At 39.0% G+C, this 18,772-nt stretch overlaps 1 protein-coding gene across 1 annotated transcript in view; it reads left to right on the plus strand.

Moving 5' to 3' along the window:
* Nucleotides 1-18,772, plus strand: part of PAPPA2 (pappalysin 2) — a gene marked incomplete at its 5' end in the record, with an annotated part of 152,127 nt that overhangs the window by 38,293 nt on the left and 95,062 nt on the right. Inside the window, 2 exons of the mRNA XM_081948792.1 lie at nucleotides 11,389-11,682; nucleotides 15,644-15,836. Coding sequence (XP_081804918.1) covers nucleotides 11,389-11,682; nucleotides 15,644-15,836 — 487 coding nt within the window. The remainder of the gene's footprint in view (nucleotides 1-11,388; nucleotides 11,683-15,643; nucleotides 15,837-18,772) is intronic.

The following is an 18,772-nucleotide window of genomic DNA, read 5'->3' on the forward strand; positions in this document are numbered from 1 at the left end:
ATATTGAGAGATGCATAGAAGCCAGCTTCAGTGGGTGATAATTTGATCTATCTAAATTTTAACCACAGAAGGGATGTAATGATTCAAAACTAATACAGTCCCATTTAACTAATTTGCATGAATTTCTCCTTTAAATAAGTTTCAGGTTTGCATCAGAATTTCCAATAAGAATTGTCATATAACAGACAAATCAAAAGTAGCAGATGGTGGTCAGTTGTGGAGCCCACTTGTTCTTTACCAGAATAATTACAAAATATTAAATCAAAAATACATTTAAGATTAACAAAACACTGCAATCCAGGGCAGTGATTGGTTTGTTGCCATATTTTTCAGCCAAATGTGATAAAATTGAAGCCTGTTTCGTTAATGAGCAGCCTGAATAAAAGCCTGTGTTCTCATCTGCCAGTATGTTTTCTGCTTCAGTCCACCTCCAAATTCTATCAGAGTATACCATTTATTTACCATGTTAATAGAAAAACAATTAAAATGAAATTCACTTTGATTTTGTTACAATTCAGCATAACTTTGCAGTTTCCCAGCCATTGAAATTTGGGCTTAATAATGTGCAAAAACAAAGAGGCCAAGAGTGACCTAGATGGCTCTTGATTTCTTTTGAAGAAATGAAATCTCTTCTTGATGCTCTAATTGATTGAAGTTTCTTGGCTAATAATACAATATCAGAAGTTCAGAGAGCCAATTCACCAACAATATCAAGATCTAGAGTCGGTCCCAAAGAGATGAAGAAGCTTCTTGGATGAGAAGCAAAACATCTTCAAAGAAATACCAGAAAGTCCAGTTGCCTCTTGAAAAAGCACCTCTGGGACAACCATGACCTGGATGACTGAGAATCTCTCTAGACATTTAGATCTAGAGTCAGCCTCTGTTCTTTAGTAAATAATTTGTGAAATTGTTCTTCCCACTCAACCATGTAGATGTGACAATAGATCTGAGGGCTTCTGGGAAGAGACAATTAACTTCTCCATTATACAGCAGATGTTTGAGCCAGATGTAGAGACTGCTGTTTTCTTTTTGATTTTTAAAAACTTACTATACTATCTTAGATGCTGTGAATGATAGTGTATTAGTTTAATATCTTTGAACGGCCTTAATAAAAGCTCTCTCTCTTTTTGCATTTTAAAAAATCTTCATCAAGCAAGTACTTTTCTTTCTCTCTCAATTTTCAACACTTGATTTGGAACTCATCACTAATGGATATTGTATATGGTAGAGCCATTCAATATTACCAAGCTGAGAACTGCCCTGTCTAGTATGATATGAAGTCAAATCTGAAGATGGATGATATTGGGAGGATGGTCTTATCAGAGAAGAAGGAATTATGGTTTCAGGATTGGCACAGATGGTTGCTTCATTGAAAAGTTTAGTGTTGATGGCACATAGGACAGATGTTCCAGATATAGTGATTAGATAATGTTAGCTAATAAGACGTAGAGAACATTCCAAGTATGAACACTTCTGAGTACATAAAATATGGTTTAGAGTGATCTGGTCCTGAACTGAAACATTTGTTACTGTTCATTTGTTTATATCCCTAGTGGGATATAAAATTTATATAGCTTTTTTTAAAAAAATTGTACATTGCCCAGAGTCATTCTGTCAGTGAGATGGGAAGTTTCTAAATATGATATATAAATACATAAATAAATATTTTAGCCTGCATATGGAACTAAACAGGATTACCACCTTTTTATTATATTGTTATAGATCTTGATATATTGTACATTTCAATAAAGTGATGTTTATATGATATAATGACTTCAACCTTAAGCAAATTATTTGATATTGAACTTTCCATTGTACTTTATGTCAAAATATATAATGTTGATAAAAAGGGAAAAAGACAAATCAAATTTAGCGAAAGTTAAAATACCTAAAAAAATTAAAAAAGAAAGAAAATAATGATAAAAAGAACTATTGGTTTGTGACTTCCCCCCTTTTCATGTTTGCCAATTTGGAAAATTTGTGGACATCCTTAAAAGTCAGGTGGTGAATGTATTATACTTACCATGCTGTATGATGTGTTGTAAACAGAATTATTGGTTCTATGGATAAATAGAAACAGTTATTCCAGACCAAAGTTATTTGAGAGGAATAACTGGGGGAGCCAAGGATGAGGGATTTTCTTCACAACAGCATGTGTAGATGACAATGGTGGGTTCCAGATCCCGTTCCAACCGGTACAATCCAGCTGCTCAGCGGAGCGTTGCAAAGGCACTGTACACACCAGGCACATGCGTGGAAGCGCCAAAGGCTTTAAAGGACAGGTAAGGTGCTTGGGCGGGTGGGCGGGCCCTCCGGAGCACCGTACCAGAACGGTACCTGGTCCTCCGGGCAGGCTCCGGTACACCTGTACCGGGGCGTACCGCCTGCAACCCACCACTGGTAGGTGAGCAACAACAATTGAGAAGAGGCAATGGAAAAAGAGAAGAGGAAGATCTGGGAAGATTTGTGGGGGCTTGTGCAACAGAGTGATATCCTGGAAGGGTTAGGGTTAGGGTTGTTGTAACCATCATAGTAAGGAACAGAAAAGAGGCTAGTATAGCAACACCAATGGTTGTGAGGAGGCAGGGAAGATAGGTGACAGGTCAGCCAGCACATTATACTACATCGGGAAATAAGTGATGGGGGTTGAAGGAAAGGGTGAGAATGAAAGGAAGTCTGGGAAGATCAAATAACAGAGATGAAGAGATGCTGTACCAGTCTTTTCTTATTTGCCTTGCAGAACTACTCCAAGATCCTTCCAGATTTTGGTCCAAAATGTGCTGCATTTTATTTTGGCCAACCATGACCAATCTAAAATAGTTTGGCAGAACTTTCCAAATGCATTTTTTCTTTCAGTCCTGAAACAGAAATATTTTCTGATTTGTCCACACTTCTTTTATTTTAGTATGCAAACTATTTTACTAGATTTAGCAGACCTGCTGAACTGCAAGGAACAGCCAATCAATGCTTGAGAGTCTATTTGCAGCATAGCGTGTAAATTCATCCTGATTATCATTTGGTACAGTATCATTTGTAAATTTAAATAAACGAATGTTTAGATTGAACAAAGACGTGTATAATTGCTCATTAGGCCTTTAGAATATTTAAAGAATAGGAGAACTTCTAAATTTTCAGAAAGGTAGAGTTAAACTGCTCCACAGTCACTGGGAGTCAGGTAGCATATAAATTGAATACGTTATTATGATCTGTTCACAACAGTGAGAAATCACAGCTGCCAATTAGGTGTTATTCACCATTATATGTATCGAGTTTTTCCCAAGAACCTAGGATATTGTGATGTATCATTGTAACATGTGTGCGGGTTTATGCAGTATAGCTTTGCAATTGACAGAAGAAAATTTTGTTAATGCACAGATTTTCTAAGATCTGTCCAGGATTTTTTGGCATAGCACCCAATGTGTGGATAACCACTGGGATCATCACAGCAATTTATGCCATAATCTTTCAGTTTCAATTTTCAGGTCTTTATACTTTGTCATCTTCTCCATTGTTTTTATCTTCCTTTCTGGTATTGCTACATCAATTATCTATACTTTCTTCCTTTCTACATCTGGTGTATGATGAGCCAAGACTTTATTAGTCTGTGTTTGGAAATCCCACAATATTTAACCTGTCCATTTTCTACTACTTTTTCCAATCTATGTTCTCATGAGTTGTTGATCATTTTCACAATGTTCCAGTGAATCATTTTGGTGACTGTTATATTATTGTTGTTTGTGCAATCTTCTTGCCCAAGCTGAATTGAATAATAAATTAGCATTATTATGGTTGATTGCAGAGTCAGTCAGATGTTTAGACTGGATTCGGCTTTTTAATGTACCTATTGAATCCTTCACAAGGACTCCGAATATGCAGATTTTGTTGTTTGATGATGTTAAAGGTATCACTGTTCCAAATAAAGCTGCCTTTTGCAATTCACTGATGGTGATTTTGTCAGTGCTGATGATATTCAAGTGGTATACAGTTTTAGGATTGTACCCAAGATGCCTATTACTATTGGCATTAACTTTGCTTTATTATTATTATTATTATTATTATTATTATTATTATTATTATTATTATTATTATCATCATCATCATCATCATCATCATCATCATCATCATCTGGTTAATCTTTGGTGAGATTCACAGCCTTTGGGTCTGGTTGATAGCTCAACACTTGAGTCCTAACCAAGGACCTAGGACAGTGATGGCGTACCTTTTTTGGCTCGCGTGCCACAAGTGGGGGGAGCGCAGGGGGGTCGAGTGCGGGCGTGCTGCACCCATAATGCAATGCGCGACACCCCCAGTGCGCATGCGCGCACAACGTGCGACACCCCCCCCATTTTTACATTTTTTTGCCCTCCCCAGGCTCCAGGGGATAGGAGCCTGGGGAGGGTGAAAAGAGCCTCCCCCGACCCCCCGGAGGCCCTCCGGAGGCTTCAGGGACTGTCCGGGTTGCTCGGAGGGTCGTTTTAAGCGCTCCGAAGGCATCAGGGAAGCCTCGGACGGTCCCTGAAGCCTTCGGAGCGCTTAAAACCACCCTCCGAGCAAACCGGAAGTGACTTCCGGGTTGCTCGGAGGGTGGTTTTAAGCGCTCCGAAGGCTTCAGGGACAGTCCCTGAAGCCTCCGGGGGGGGCAGGGGAGGCTCTTTTCGCCCTCCCCAGGCTCCTATAAAGCCTCTGGAGCCTGGGAAAGGCGAAAAATAGCTTTTAAAAAGGTGAACTCAGCTGGCCAGCGCGCGCATGCACGCTGTCCAGCTGACAGGACAGCGCCTCGCGTGCCCTGACAAATGGCTCCGTGTGCCACTTGTGGCACGCGTGCCATAGGTTCGCCATCACGGACCTAGGAACTGTTAAGGTAACGTCGGAGGATATAAGCTGTTCCAAGTAGGGTAGTTTTTTGTAGAGTCAGAATGTTCAAGTCCAATAAATTTATAATTTCCAAATAGCAAGGTAGCTCTTTAGGTATTGCTCCAAGGGCTCCAATTACAATTGGGACAACACTCGATTTCTTTTTCCACAGTCACTCAACTTCAATTTGCAAGTCCCGGTACTTTGTGATTTTTTCTTGCTGCTTATCTTAAATTCGCACATCACCAGGTATTGCACCATATGAACCAAACTTTTTTTCTTTTCAACTATTGTTATGTCAGGTGTGTTGTAAGCCAAGTGCCTGTCAGTCTGAATTCCGAAGTCCCACAAGATCTTGACTTTTTCATTCTCTAGAACCTTCTCAACCTGATGTTCCCAGTGGTTTTTGCTGTACTCAAATCCAAACTTCTGGCACATTATTATTATTATTATTGTTGTTGTTGTTGTTGTTGTTGTTATACGATTGTATCACAGCGGCCAGTTGTTTCGCCAGATTTGACATTGATTACTAGTCAGGCCCCACCCAGGGGCCTAAGACGTCGTAACGTATTTTCGTAATATACGTGCAGATCCAAGCAGTGCAGCTTTTTGCATTTGACTGATGGTGATTTTGTCAAGTTTTAACTGTTTTAAATGTAATTCCAGTGCTTTTGGAATAGCACCCAGTGTGCCGATTACCACTGGAATTACCACTGCTGGTTTGTGCCATAATCATTGAATTTCAATTTTTAAGTCGTGGTATTTCACGATTTTTTCATGCTCCTTCTCGTTGGCCCTGCTATCACCTGGTATTGCGATGTCTATGATTGTAACCTTATTTTTCTCAACCAGTGTGATGTCTGGTGTGTTATGCACCAGTATTTTGTCTGTTTGTTGTTGTTGTTGTTGTTGTTATTGTTGTTATTATTATTATTATTATTATTATTATTATTATTATTATTATTATTATTATTATTATTATTATCTTTGGTGAGATTCACAGCCTTTTTGCTGCACCCGCTGATCAAGTGGTCGACTGTATTATTATTATTGCGTGGTTAATCTTTGGTGAGATTTACAGCCTTTGGGGCTGGTTGGTAGCTCAACAGCTCGAGTACTAACCAAGGACCTAGGAACTGTTAAGGTAACATCGGAGGATATAAGCTGTTCCAAGTAGGGCATTTTTTTTGTAGAATCAGAATGTTCAAATCTGATAAATTTAAAATTTCCAAATAGCGAGGTAGTCCTTTAGGTATTGCTCCAAGGGCTCCAATTACAATCGGGACAACACACGATTTCTTTTTCCACAGTCATTCAACTTCAATTCGCAAGTCCCGGTACTTTGTGATTTTTTCTTGCTGTTTATCTTCAATTCGTGCATCTCCAGGTATTGCAATGTCAATGAACCATACTTTTTTCTTTTCAACTATTGTTATGTCAGGTGTGTTGTGGGCCAAGTGCCTGTCAGTCTGGATTCTGAAGTCCCACAAGATCTTGACTTTCTCATTCTCTAAAACCTTCTCAACCTGATGGTCCCAGTGGTTTTTGCTGTACTCAAATCCAAACTTTTGGCACAATTTCCAGTGAATGATCTTAGCAACGCGGTCATGGCGTTGTAGGTAGTCAGTTTTGTGAAATTTTGCTGCACCTGCTGATCAAGTGGTCGACTGTCTGGTCTTTCTCATTACAGAGGTGACATTTGCTGTTGGTGGTAACATGTTGAATTTTTGCCTTTATGTAGTTTGTGGCTACGGCTTGTTCTTGAGCTGCCAAAATAAAGCCTTCTGTTTCTTTTTTCAGTGCTCCTGCTCTTAACCAGTTCCAAGTTAGCTTTTGGTCAGCTGCTATTATTATTATTATTATTATTATTATTATTATTATTATTATTATTATTATATAAAATAACATTTTGTCATGCCAATTGTTGCATTAAAATATGCTAATATGAAATATGTTTTTAAGTGCATCTGTTTCAAATACTATATCAAATACTAATAATAATGTCTTAGACCACACATTCGAAGCCATAGCACATGTTTGAACTGATTGTAATATACATCTTGATTAGTCTAATCTTTCTATATTTTTCATAATTATTGTAGCATACATATTATTGAAGATACAGAGAACCCTCAACTTTCCTCTTCAATGTCTTTGAGTTGCATTCAAAGAATGGCAAGTAAATCTGTTAGGTGTAAAAAATTTACAAGCCGGATCTGCTGGTAAAGTAAGATGTTAAAATTAGATCAGAATTTGAAAATCAAAAGATTTTTAGATTTGTTTTTGAACCCAGCAATATCTCAGGTGACAACTATTTTGGATATTTCTCTTGAAAATATAATATAGGTGCTTTTCTGTGATCTTTTCATTACACATGCACCAACATTATGACCTAAAGGATACATTTTTGAAAGTAGTCAAGCTTTTTTTCATGATACTAATGATATTCAACTAATTTTGAATCAAGTTGACATGGAATTGCCAATTATGTGTATGAGTGTGCAGATTTTGCTCCATAAAATAGGCTTCCCCATAAATATGATGGTTGATAAATGATAGATAGATAGATGATAGATAGATAGATAGATAGATAGATGATAGATAGATGATAGAGCTGTGTGAAAAAGTCCACCATGCTTTACGCTTTACAGTTTATGACATTTTTTGGATAGGCCATTGATTTTATGATATTTTATGCTAACTGCTATGCAAATATTGTTATATTTAAATAAATACTGGTGGTTTTTAAGTGAAAAATATAAGCTTTTTGCAATTTGATGCTGTTTGGATAAGGAATGTGGATTTTCTTGCATGCTTACAATGCATGCTTACAATAACTATAAAAACAGATTAACTGATGCATACACAGTGGCATTCATGTTGCAATTACTAAGGCCAATGCTAGTGTTTTGTTAACATTTTTATTGTTTGTGGCCCAAAAAGACTGTTTAGGTAACTAAACATGGTTACTAATATGAAATTGGCCAGCCCTCATTTCTTATCACCAGGCAGCATCGCTTCGGCATAGACTGTATAAGCCTTTGCACGTGATCTTTGGTGCTGAGCTGAAGGAAGCATGGTCTTTTCTAGGACTTCAACATACTGCTTGGAACTCATGATTCCCTGCACGATTTGTATCCGACCAATACCAGAAGCAGCGATACAGCCCCAGATCATCACGTGCAATGGGTGATTCACAGATAGATTCAGGCAGTATGGCTTAAATTGTTCTGCTGGAAATCTTCTGACATACTTATTGCACTGATTCCCAGTCAGGTAGAAATTGCTCTCGTCACTGAAGATGACTTGGCTCACTGTTCATTTGTCCACTTGGCATACCTCTTGGCCCACGCATGTCGACAAGAGTGGTGAGCATCTGTGAGCAAAGGTTTACTTCAAGCCCTGCAGCCTTTGAGCCCTCTGGCAAGCAGTCTGCAACGCATTGTGCTTGTGCACACTTTTGCATCACATGTTTCACCCCAAATTCTTGTAATCTGAGGTGAGCTTCCTATCAGCCATTGAAATGCGTTGCAGAGCCCGATCTTGCTGTTTTGTCGACTTTCTTGGTCTTCCAAAGCAGAGGCTGTCATCAACTGAACCAGTTATTTGGTATTTTTCAACCACTCTGCTCACTGTGGTGCGATGGCATTTCACTCTCTTGGTTACAGGAGTAACCCTCTTCATGAAGCACAATGATGTGATGCCGCTGCTCAGTACTGGTGAAAGCAAAGGCCTTCATCCTTGCCCGCAGCCAGAGCTAAATTGAATTTCTTGATGCTTTTCATGCCTATTTATAGTCAGAGGGTATGACAACATTGATTGGCTCATAAATTTAGCCTCTGTGCATTTTGATTGGTTAGCCAAAGCTTGCTGCTGATTGGCTACTTTCGATCCTAACATTCTCAAAAATTCAAGTTGTGTTTGTTTTAGCACATAAACTCACACAAAACCTTAAAAAGACTTTGGTTAAATTAATAAAAATGCATCTCAATCCGACTACAGAAATTTTCATCAAAGTACTAATTTTGTGTGGTTTCTATGAGTGAAAAGTTCATTAAACATGTAAATGCAGCTTAAAACTGAAAGCATGCAGGACTTTTTCTTTCACACAGCTGTAGATAGATAGATAATAGTCAGATAGATAGAAGATGCTTCTACACTATCTATTGATCAGTGTGCGCGGTCTTGCAGAAAATTTAAGCAGCTTCAGTTTCTCCCAACATATGCTTCATAACTGCCCATTCCCATTAGTATAATGCTTCCTTATCAGTCAAGTCAGCTTAACGAAAGTTGAGATTTTAGAGTCACAGTGTCAGGTCTTGTTGTGATAATCAGCATTGGCCTTTCAGCTTTCTTGGTAAGTTTCAAGTTGTCTGAGGCATCAAAGTCTTCTATGGTGCTTAAATACTTGAAGCCTGCTGAGCATTTTATGAAGGACTAAGTTTCTGTGTGGTAAATGCTCTGTTTCTAAACAGTTGCAAAAACACTGGCCTTTGATACTTACTCAGGTTGTGATGTCTTTTGTGAACTCATTTCACAGTACTTACCTTTCATGTTTGATGTGAAAGTCCTGGCCTTTGAAGGATGTTACCAACTTGCTAATGCTTAAAAGATTTGTGAAAGCTGATTCATATCAAGGCCACATGTAAAGAGCAAAATGCATGGAAGAGGCCCCAACAGATACAAGAGAGAGAAAGGAGTGATTTGTGTTCAAGCACCAAAGGCCTTTTTCATAGACTTTCATTGGGATAATCAGTTGGGCTTTCATCAGCTAACCAAAACGTTCATAAGAAAGAAGAGGATTCTCAAATGAACTTTTCTTTATTTGCCCATTTTGAAAGCAAGCTAGTGATCATAAAGAAAAAAGGGATGAATTCCAACATTGTCATGATAAATTTTACAGGGCCTCATTCTCTCATATTTTTTAATTTGGACATAAAAATGGGAATAGTCAGTTTAAGGTAACTTGTGACTTCCAATGCATGCTTACAATAACTATAAAAACAGATTAACTGATGCATACACAGTGGCATTTGTGTTGCAATTACTAAGCCCGATGCTAGTGTTTTGTTAACATTTTTATTGTTTGTGACTTGTGACTTCCGTAAACATATTCACTGTTCTTTCTCCTGTATTTGGAGATTCCAAGGTCATATTTAATATGTTACTTTTCTGAGAGACAGGGAGAAAAATAATAGTAACAAAAATCAACCAACCAACCAAAAGTCATCGATTTTATAAAATAGTCAACTAAGATTGAAATTGTACCCCTCCTTATTATCTGGGGCATGACACACTATTTTGTTCTTTCGCACTGACAGTTATGTTAGTTTCTTCCATTCTGCTCCTAATATACATTGGATATCCCCAATAAGAAAATATAGTCCAAAGCTGTAGTTTATGCTGAGATGTATATTCATTGCAACTTGGATTCATCTTTGTCTAGGGTTCTGGTTGTAAATGGGAGAAGCTTACTTATAAGTTGATGAGAGAATGGTTTCAGAAGGAGAGTCTTCTCAAATAGCTAACTTATACTTGAAAAATGTTAGCACATGTCTGAAATTTTAGATTTATTAAAGATTTTCTTTCCCACTCTTCAAAAATCTTTAATGTTTCAACTTTCGTATTTTGCATCATTTTGTAAATTGCAATCCTAAAGGCAAAGGTTATTGGGTTTTTTTTTTTGGCCTGGACTTTAGTATCTAATTTAAATTTTAAGACCTCTTATCTCTTTATGACTTGTAGTAATCAAAACAATTCTGGTTCTCACAAAAAGGTATTTATTTTGTATAGTTGATTCAAAAATCTTATAGTACAAATTTCAGTATTCCAAATTTGTCTGCATACCTAATTTGTTTATAACTTTAAGTTCTAAATCTTGTTTAGCCTTTTGCCATTTATTTCAAATTCTTTAAGTTCTTAAATTTATAATTATTTTTTATTTTGTTCAGGAATAAAATTACATTCACCAGGGGCCTCTTCAGACTTGCCATTCCAAAGACCTCTAAAGCCTTAAGATATTTCAATAAGCAATTTCCAAAAATGATTAAAAGCAAGGTTAGGAAATCTAATGCCGTTTAAAAGATACCACTACAGTTGTGAGCTTGATTATTAATCCCCTTGTCTGTTGGCATTCAGACTGTTGAGATTGCTATCTTATAGTCTACTTGCAAGGAACAACCATTTGGGGTACATGTGAGTGATCTCCAGTCCTCTCCTTGTCTGGACAAGTTCTGAGGAAGGTCCAGAGAGGGTCTAAAGAACCGGTCTCTGCTGCAGTTGTCATCTCCGCTCTCCATGGAGACATGTTTAATCATCTTGGGCTCACTTTGCATGGCCCTTACTTTAAACAGCTTTCCCACTTATTTATCTACTTAGAATGCTAATACATGGACAGGTGGACCATAAAGAGCCCTTTATGTAAAGCTTACTTTCCATGGTGTTTGCGCACAAATATATATTAATTTATCTCAGAATTCAAGATTGTTTACCCATATTCTCTGTTGATCACATTTAGTTCACTTCCAATTTCAGGTGGAGTAGTTCTAAATCCAGCTTACTACGGGATGCCAGGTCATACAAATACTATGATCCATGAAATAGGACACGTCTTGGGACTCTATCATGTCTTTAAGGGTGTGGATGAAAAAGACTCCTGTGATGATCCATGCAGGGAGACAACACCATCCATGGAAACTGGAGATCTCTGTGCAGACACTGCACCTACACTCAAAAGCAAAGTCTGTGGGGATCCATATCCCATCAATGATACCTGTGGCCATACTTCTTTCTCTGGAACTCCCTTCAGCAATTATATGAGCTACACAGGTAAGGGGGAAAAAGCACCATTGCTTCATTATGTTCAAAGGTGGGTATCAACTGGATGTACAATCCAGAGATGCTGAGAGCCATGAAACATGACAGCTAGAATTTGAATGGCAAAATCCTAGCTGTCCTGATTTCTCTAAGAAGTATTGGGGATAAGTTTGGTCGAATGGTTAAGGCACCAGGTTAGAAACTAGAAGCCTGTGAGTTCTAGTCCCACTTTAGGTATGAAAGCTGGTTTTGGTAACTTTGGGCCAGTCACTTTTTCTCAGCCCAACCTATCTCACATGATTATTGTGCAGAAAATAGGCAGAAGGAGTGTTAAGTATGTCCACCATCTGGAGTTGTTTAGAAAGTAAAATGAAACAAGTACGAGCATTTGTGTTTAAGAAATGTACCTTTAGTTTTAGTTCTAATGAATGAAACTGATGGGAAAATAAAGTGGCAACTTTTAGACCTCATGCCCCCTTCTGCATTTACTGTGCAGAACAACAATGATTGTGGGACAAACTCATGGCAACAGCGAAGGACTTGTCCACCTGGGTGGTAGAACTGTGCCACATAATCTGTACATTCTGTTGGGAGATTTGCCTGTTTGAAATATTTTCTTAATTCCAGGGGGGCCTAGAATCCTACATAAGTAATATGTATTAAAGGAATTTCATTTCCATTGCAAAAATGTACCATCTTTGCAGCTGTCTACTCATGCAAGCATAGACTACTGAAGATTCAAAGTACTAGAAGGATATCAGGAATATAAGATGCCCAGTGGGTTATTCTGTCTAGCTTTTCAAAGCAGTCCTATCTGCCATCTGAAATCCAGTTCCATGCTCCTCAATAACAGAAATCCTCCTAATTTTTAAAAAAAAATCCTTATAAGGAATGACAGAAGTGTCTGTAGCACTTAGAAGATGAACAATGTTCAGCCTCCAAGAAGTCGTTCTTTCATCTAAATTTGCTGTCAATTTTAATTGCTCAATTTCTGTGCTTTCAGCTACAACAAAGCATGCTAGTAGAAACCAGTCTCAACACTTCTTTGTTTTATCTTGCTATATTCAATTATTATTAAATGCATAGTAATACAGCCAGTAAAGAACAGCATTAACATTTCAGAGAAGGTATTTTGGAACAATCCGTTTTTATGAAGTTTCCTGTTTCTTGAAATCATGGTGCTTGTCAATTGAGTGAAACTGGATGACATTTTTTAATATGTGTGTGCATATAAACACTAATTAGGGATTGGTTTTTTTTTTTAATCTGAGATTTATCGATGTCAAAACCAAAGATAGGACTATGTCTGCAAAGAGTTTATGATCCTAACTGTAGGGTAGACATAGGGATGGGACAGTTGGAGATAGAACTAAAATTAACAGATTCCATCACATAGACTTACCGTATTTTTGGAGCATAAGACGCACCTTTTTTCCTCAAAAAAGAGGCTGAAAATCTGGGTACGACTTATACAGTGAATACAGCATTTTTTGCCACTCGAAGTCCCGCCCCTTCACCAAAATGGCCGTGCATAGCCTTATGCAGGCTTTCAGAGAGCTCCTGGGGTGTGGGGAGGGCAGACATGAGCAAAAAACGGGCCATTTTTTGCTCCCCCAGCAGCACTCTATAAGACCCCCCCAAGGCTATTCATGCCTTTTTTGAAAAAAAGGGGCCCATTTTCATGAAAAAACAGGCTCTTTTGGGGAGGTTTGTAGCGCGCAAAAACTTTTTTTTCCTTTTGAAAAGCTCTTTAACTGATTGATGAGAATTACATTGATCAAATGCTGTGCCAGCAGAAACACCTACGTATCTACTGTATTTCTCTCTATCTCTATTTCTCTCTCTCTATCCCTCTACCTATCTACCTACCTACACACACTCTCTCTCCTTACCTACCTACTGTATTTCTCTCTCTCTCTCTATTTCTCTCTCTCTATCCCCCTACCTACCTATCTACAAACACTCTCTCTCTCTCTCACTCACTCTCTACCTATTGTATTTCTCTCTCTCTCTCTCTCTCTCCCTATTTCTCTCTCTTTCTCTCTCCCTTTATCTATCTACCTAATTACCTACCTACTGTCTCTCTCTCCCTACCTATCTACTGTATTTCTCTCTCTCTTTCTATTTCTCTCTCTCTCTATCCCTCTACCTACCTACACACACTCTCTATCTATCTATCTCTACTTCTCCTCTCTATCCCTTTATATACCTACGTACACATACACACTCTCTCTCCCTACCTACCTACTGTATTTCTCTCTCTTTCTCTCCCTCTCTGTCCCTCTATCTACCTACCTACATTTTTTTAAAAAAATGCCTCTTCAAAACCTTGGTGTGTCTTATACTCAGATGCGCCTTATACTCCGACAAATATGGTACTTGTGTTTAATTCATAGGACTGCTAAAGGAACTGGAAAATGTGATCTCTTTCTGTGTGTTAATAATAGCAGTTTGATTGATAGAAATAAGATAGATAGATGATAGATAGATAGATAGATAATAGATAGATAGACAGACAGATAGACAGACAGACAGACAATAGATGATAGATAGATAGATAGATAGATAGATAGATAGATAGATGATAGATAGATAGAGATAGATAGAGATATAGATAGATATAGATAGAGAGATAGATGATAGATTCTGTAGATAGTAGATACTTAAAACAACAAAGTAGTCTATATTCAACATCCTGAAATTTGTCCAAAAATAAATACTTGATGTAATACTGAAAAAAACCATAAAACAGGTGCTGGAGAGATGATTCCAGCAGTAGAGTCTTTATGAAAAAGAACCCTTTTGGGGGCCACTCACTTTGCCTCATCTGGCAGGAGCTCATATGAAGATCCTTTGATAGATAGTTGAGTATACGAAGAGTATAGTCTAAAAACAGTAAAACGTTAAGGGCTAAAAACAGAGGTTTGAAATATTGGCCTTAGAGAATGCAATGACAATGTTAGACAGTAATAGTGCTCTGTGATGTCATGCTGGCCACATGACTGCGGAAATGTCTTCAGACTCACTGACGCAATGGCCTTGAAATGGAGATGAGCAATGCCTCCTATAGTCAACAACAGCTGAGTAAAATCTGCAGGGAATCCTTTATATGAAGATTGAGTTCTGAAAGAGGCTGGAATATTGTCATTAGGTGCATTATTAGCACATGCCCCAAGAGATGATATTTTATTGAATCCCATGTCAGTATTCTATATTTCATCCCCTCCTCCTTTTTATGCTTGGGCATTCAGTTATATTACTGAATATAGAGATAATTACCCCTCTTCCATTTCCTTCAGTTTGGGGGCATCTTGACAAGGCAGCCTGTTGGGTTTCAGAGTGGGGTCAATTGACAGTGTTTGAGTACTGTATTTCCTCTGTTCAGAACTTCGGAGGTCACTCATTCATTATTTCTGAAAATGTATGCATTATTTATGCTTTACATTTTCTTTCTCCCTAGGCCTCACTGTTTGTAGTGTTCAGTAGCAAGGAAGGCAATACTATTGATCACTCACCAGAGGATATAGGATTAAATACTACAGATGGAGTGCCATCTTTTGGCAAATGGAAGGAATAACACGAGCAGGCAGAATTTTAGAGACATCTGTGTTAGGGAGAATGTAAATACTCTAAAGATGTGCAGGAGAATTTTTGGGATGATGAAAATATCTAAAAAAGCAAATGACCTAGAAAGAATTGAGAAGACAGATATTCAAACGGATGTTCCAAGACCAAGAAGCAATGTATATAATCACAATAACATGCACTTTGATCTAGTTTTAGAAAAAGGATAAAAATTGCAATAAATATGATAATACTGGGCAAAAAGGATATTGCAGGATCTAATTTTATTCCAGGTTTTCAAAATAAGATGTCTTCTCTGGCCGTGAAAGGGATTTACTTAGATTTCTAGCCCTGGATTCCTTATCCAGTTTTCAAATTGTTTAGTAAGCTGCTTTTCTTACTCCCACAGATGACAATTGCACCGACAGTTTTACTCCAAATCAAGTGGCACGAATGCATTGCTATCTGGATCTAGTGTACCAGCAGTGGACTCAGAGCAGAAAACCCACTCCTGTCCCTTTGCCGCCGATGGTGGTTGGTCAGAGCCAGGATATGCTCACCATACACTGGCTACCTCCCATTAGTGGAATGCTTTATGAAAGGTAAGTGAGTAGTGGTAGATGAAGGAAAAGTAGGAACCTTAGAAAACCACATACACACACACACGGAGGGAGGGAGGGAAGGAGAGAGAGAGAGAGAGAGAGCTGTCTGATTTTTTTCAGCAGATTTAGTATGGAGATTCCAAGACTGATAACTGAGCTTGGCAACATTTTCTTATCCTTCTCCTTGGTTTACATACAGCAGCTTTTTCTCTTCTTTTTTGGTTGCAGCAGTTACAGTCCACAGGCCCAACGTCAGATTTCAACCTTTAAGTGCTGCTCTATCCTCACTCAGCTTTCCACTTGAAGGAGAAAAATAACATATCAGTTCTATTGCTACTGCTGTTGAGGATGCTTCAGAGAAACAACCTGTCAGGGTTCCAAATAACATCCAAAATTAAAGCAAAGTATTGCTCAAAGTTCCAATTTATTAAGAGAGTCATGTTGGCACATCTGGGAAAACCTGAATCTGAAAGCTTCCTGTTTTTTCCCACCCAGTTGAAAGTTCAAAATCTTGCCCCCATACCCACAAGTCCATTACATGGTCCAATCTTCCATTGCCTTGCTGGCAGTTCCACCCATCCAGTTCTGGTCAGGTGCAGAGGTACCAAGACAAAGGATGACCTTGGCATTTTTTAAACATTTTTTTTTATTAGTTTTACAGAATTTTAAGGAAAAAAGGGTAATGGATAAGGTTACAAATTTTGACAGCTACATTATGCAGGAAATGGTACTCCCCCCGGTTCTCATAACTTTCACTGTTAATACATTAGATAATTACTACTTAGCAATATTTTGACAGCATATCTTTACCTTATATCTTCCAATAATTTCAATCTATTTTATATCAAACAGAAAAAATTCCCTGTATCAGCAATTGCATTATTTTTCTAACTCACTTTTGTGATCTAAGTTTTCTCAATGTTGCCTCTTCCCCCCCGCACCAGCAAGGCTCCGGCACCTCCCGTGTCTTGTGTGTCTCGTGTAGTGTCATCAGCTTTATCTAGGAGAGCTTTGTTTTTTTCCATGAAGGCCTCCGCCTCCGTGGTTGTATTAATTCTAACTCTACTGCCCTCCCAGAATATCAGCATACCTTCTGGCAGAAGCCAACGGAACCAAACCCCTTTTTCAAATAGTTTTTTCGCTAAGAGCGAATATTTTTTTCTTTTATCTCTGACTTTCTTTGGGATTTGTTTCAGAATGACTATCTCTCTATCCTTGTATTTTAACATTTGCCCCCTTTGTGCACTCAGAATCTCATCTCTTGTAGTCTTTCTAAGAAATTTAATGTGAACCTCTCTTGGAACATTGTGTGTTCTAGCATAGGCTGAATTAACTCTATAGACCAGGTCAATATCCCATCCCAGCTGCTGTCTGTCTTTTTTGATATATTCAGCCAATAATTTTGTCATAATCTCCCTCAAGTCTTCATCATCAGCCTCAATTGCATTTTGAAATCTAAGGAAAAAAGACATCCTTTCAAATTCCATTTTTATCTCATGGTTCTCAAGTTCTTGGTTTCCTCTCTGGACCCCACTCACCTCCCCCCTCATCTCAGCCGTCCCCTCCTCCAAAACTTCCAGTCTCTGTGTATTTTGAGCCATTCGGTTTTGGTTCTCTCTGAGCTGCTCATTCATTTCTTTCAATTGGTTTTTCAAGTCCTCCTGCCCCTTTAAGATCTTTTGAAGCAACTGCTGAGTTAGGTCCTCCTCAGGGGCTTTGGGTTGTAATAGAGATGTTAATGTCTGTTGTCCACTGGGGCTGGACGTTGAAGATGTTGGAGCAGAGCCAGCAAAGCCTGGTTTCCCAGGTGGCGGTCTCTTCGGTGCCATTTTAATAAAGAGAACTCAGAGGAGTCTGTGTCAATATGATGAGATGGCAGTTATGGAAGGGGATAACCAAGAGAGATCACGAGGCAGGCAGTCCAGACAATAATAGGGACCTTTTCTATAGTTCAAATCCAGACAATAAAATCCATTATTCCAAGTCCAGGATACAGTATATCAAGAGATGTTTCTGAGTGTCACGGAGACAAAGACAAAATGCCAGCAATTTCCATGGGTAGAGTCAAATTTCAAAGTGCATAAAGACAGCGGAAGTGTGCCATCTTGCCTTGCCAGCACCAGGATCAGAAGGCAACAAACCAAAAGTTTTCAAAAAAAGTCAGATCATCACTTCTCTTTCACAATTGCAGCAGGGTATTCATCTGCTTGCTTGCTATGAGTGTGATTTCATTCTAGAGCTCTCCCCTCTCCTCCTCCGAGGGCAGAGAGCAGTCCAAAGCTGCTTTTCCAAGGGGGGGGGGAATCCCCCTCCCTCCAATCGCACTTCCCAGGAACAGATTGAAAACCTTTAAAAAGCTGCCAATCCTTCATTAGGCAATCAAAAAGGGAATCGGGGAGAGTTTCCATCTCACTACATTGCAGCTGTAGCCTTCAGATCGTCAAGTTCGTCCAGCAGCCTCGACGCGAAAGCGCGCGGAAGCATGAAAGCTCCCGCGCACCCCCTTTCGCCTCCTGGCTCCTAGGGCAATGCCAGCAGCCCCCCCCCGCGGCCGCCGCCGGTGCAGGGGACCCCCAGCTAGCCACCCCTTCGGCAAGGCGCCCCTTCAAGGCTCCCTGTGCCCCCCCGATTGAGGGGAGCCCACCAAGAGCGCGCAGGGTGAGCGAAACACGCCCATCGCTCTCAACAACCGGCACCGGAAGTCTGGATGACCTTGGCATTTTTAAAGGAATTTTATTTTGGTTACACCACATCCTATTCCTTGCTATCCCCCTCCCATTTTCCTACTATAGAAACAACATAGTAGATAGAAGTGTAGCAGGCCAAAGATCCCAAAAGGAACCTGGCTGCAGGCCTGACAGTTGGTCTCTACTCAGAAGAAAAACATTTCCTGAAAAGAGAATAATGTAGGGGTTAACATAACAGAATTAACCACC

Source organism: Natrix helvetica (genome assembly GCF_964273705.1).
Source record: "Natrix helvetica genome assembly, chromosome: 3".
Classification (NCBI taxonomy): Eukaryota; Metazoa; Chordata; class Lepidosauria; order Squamata; family Natricidae; genus Natrix; species Natrix helvetica.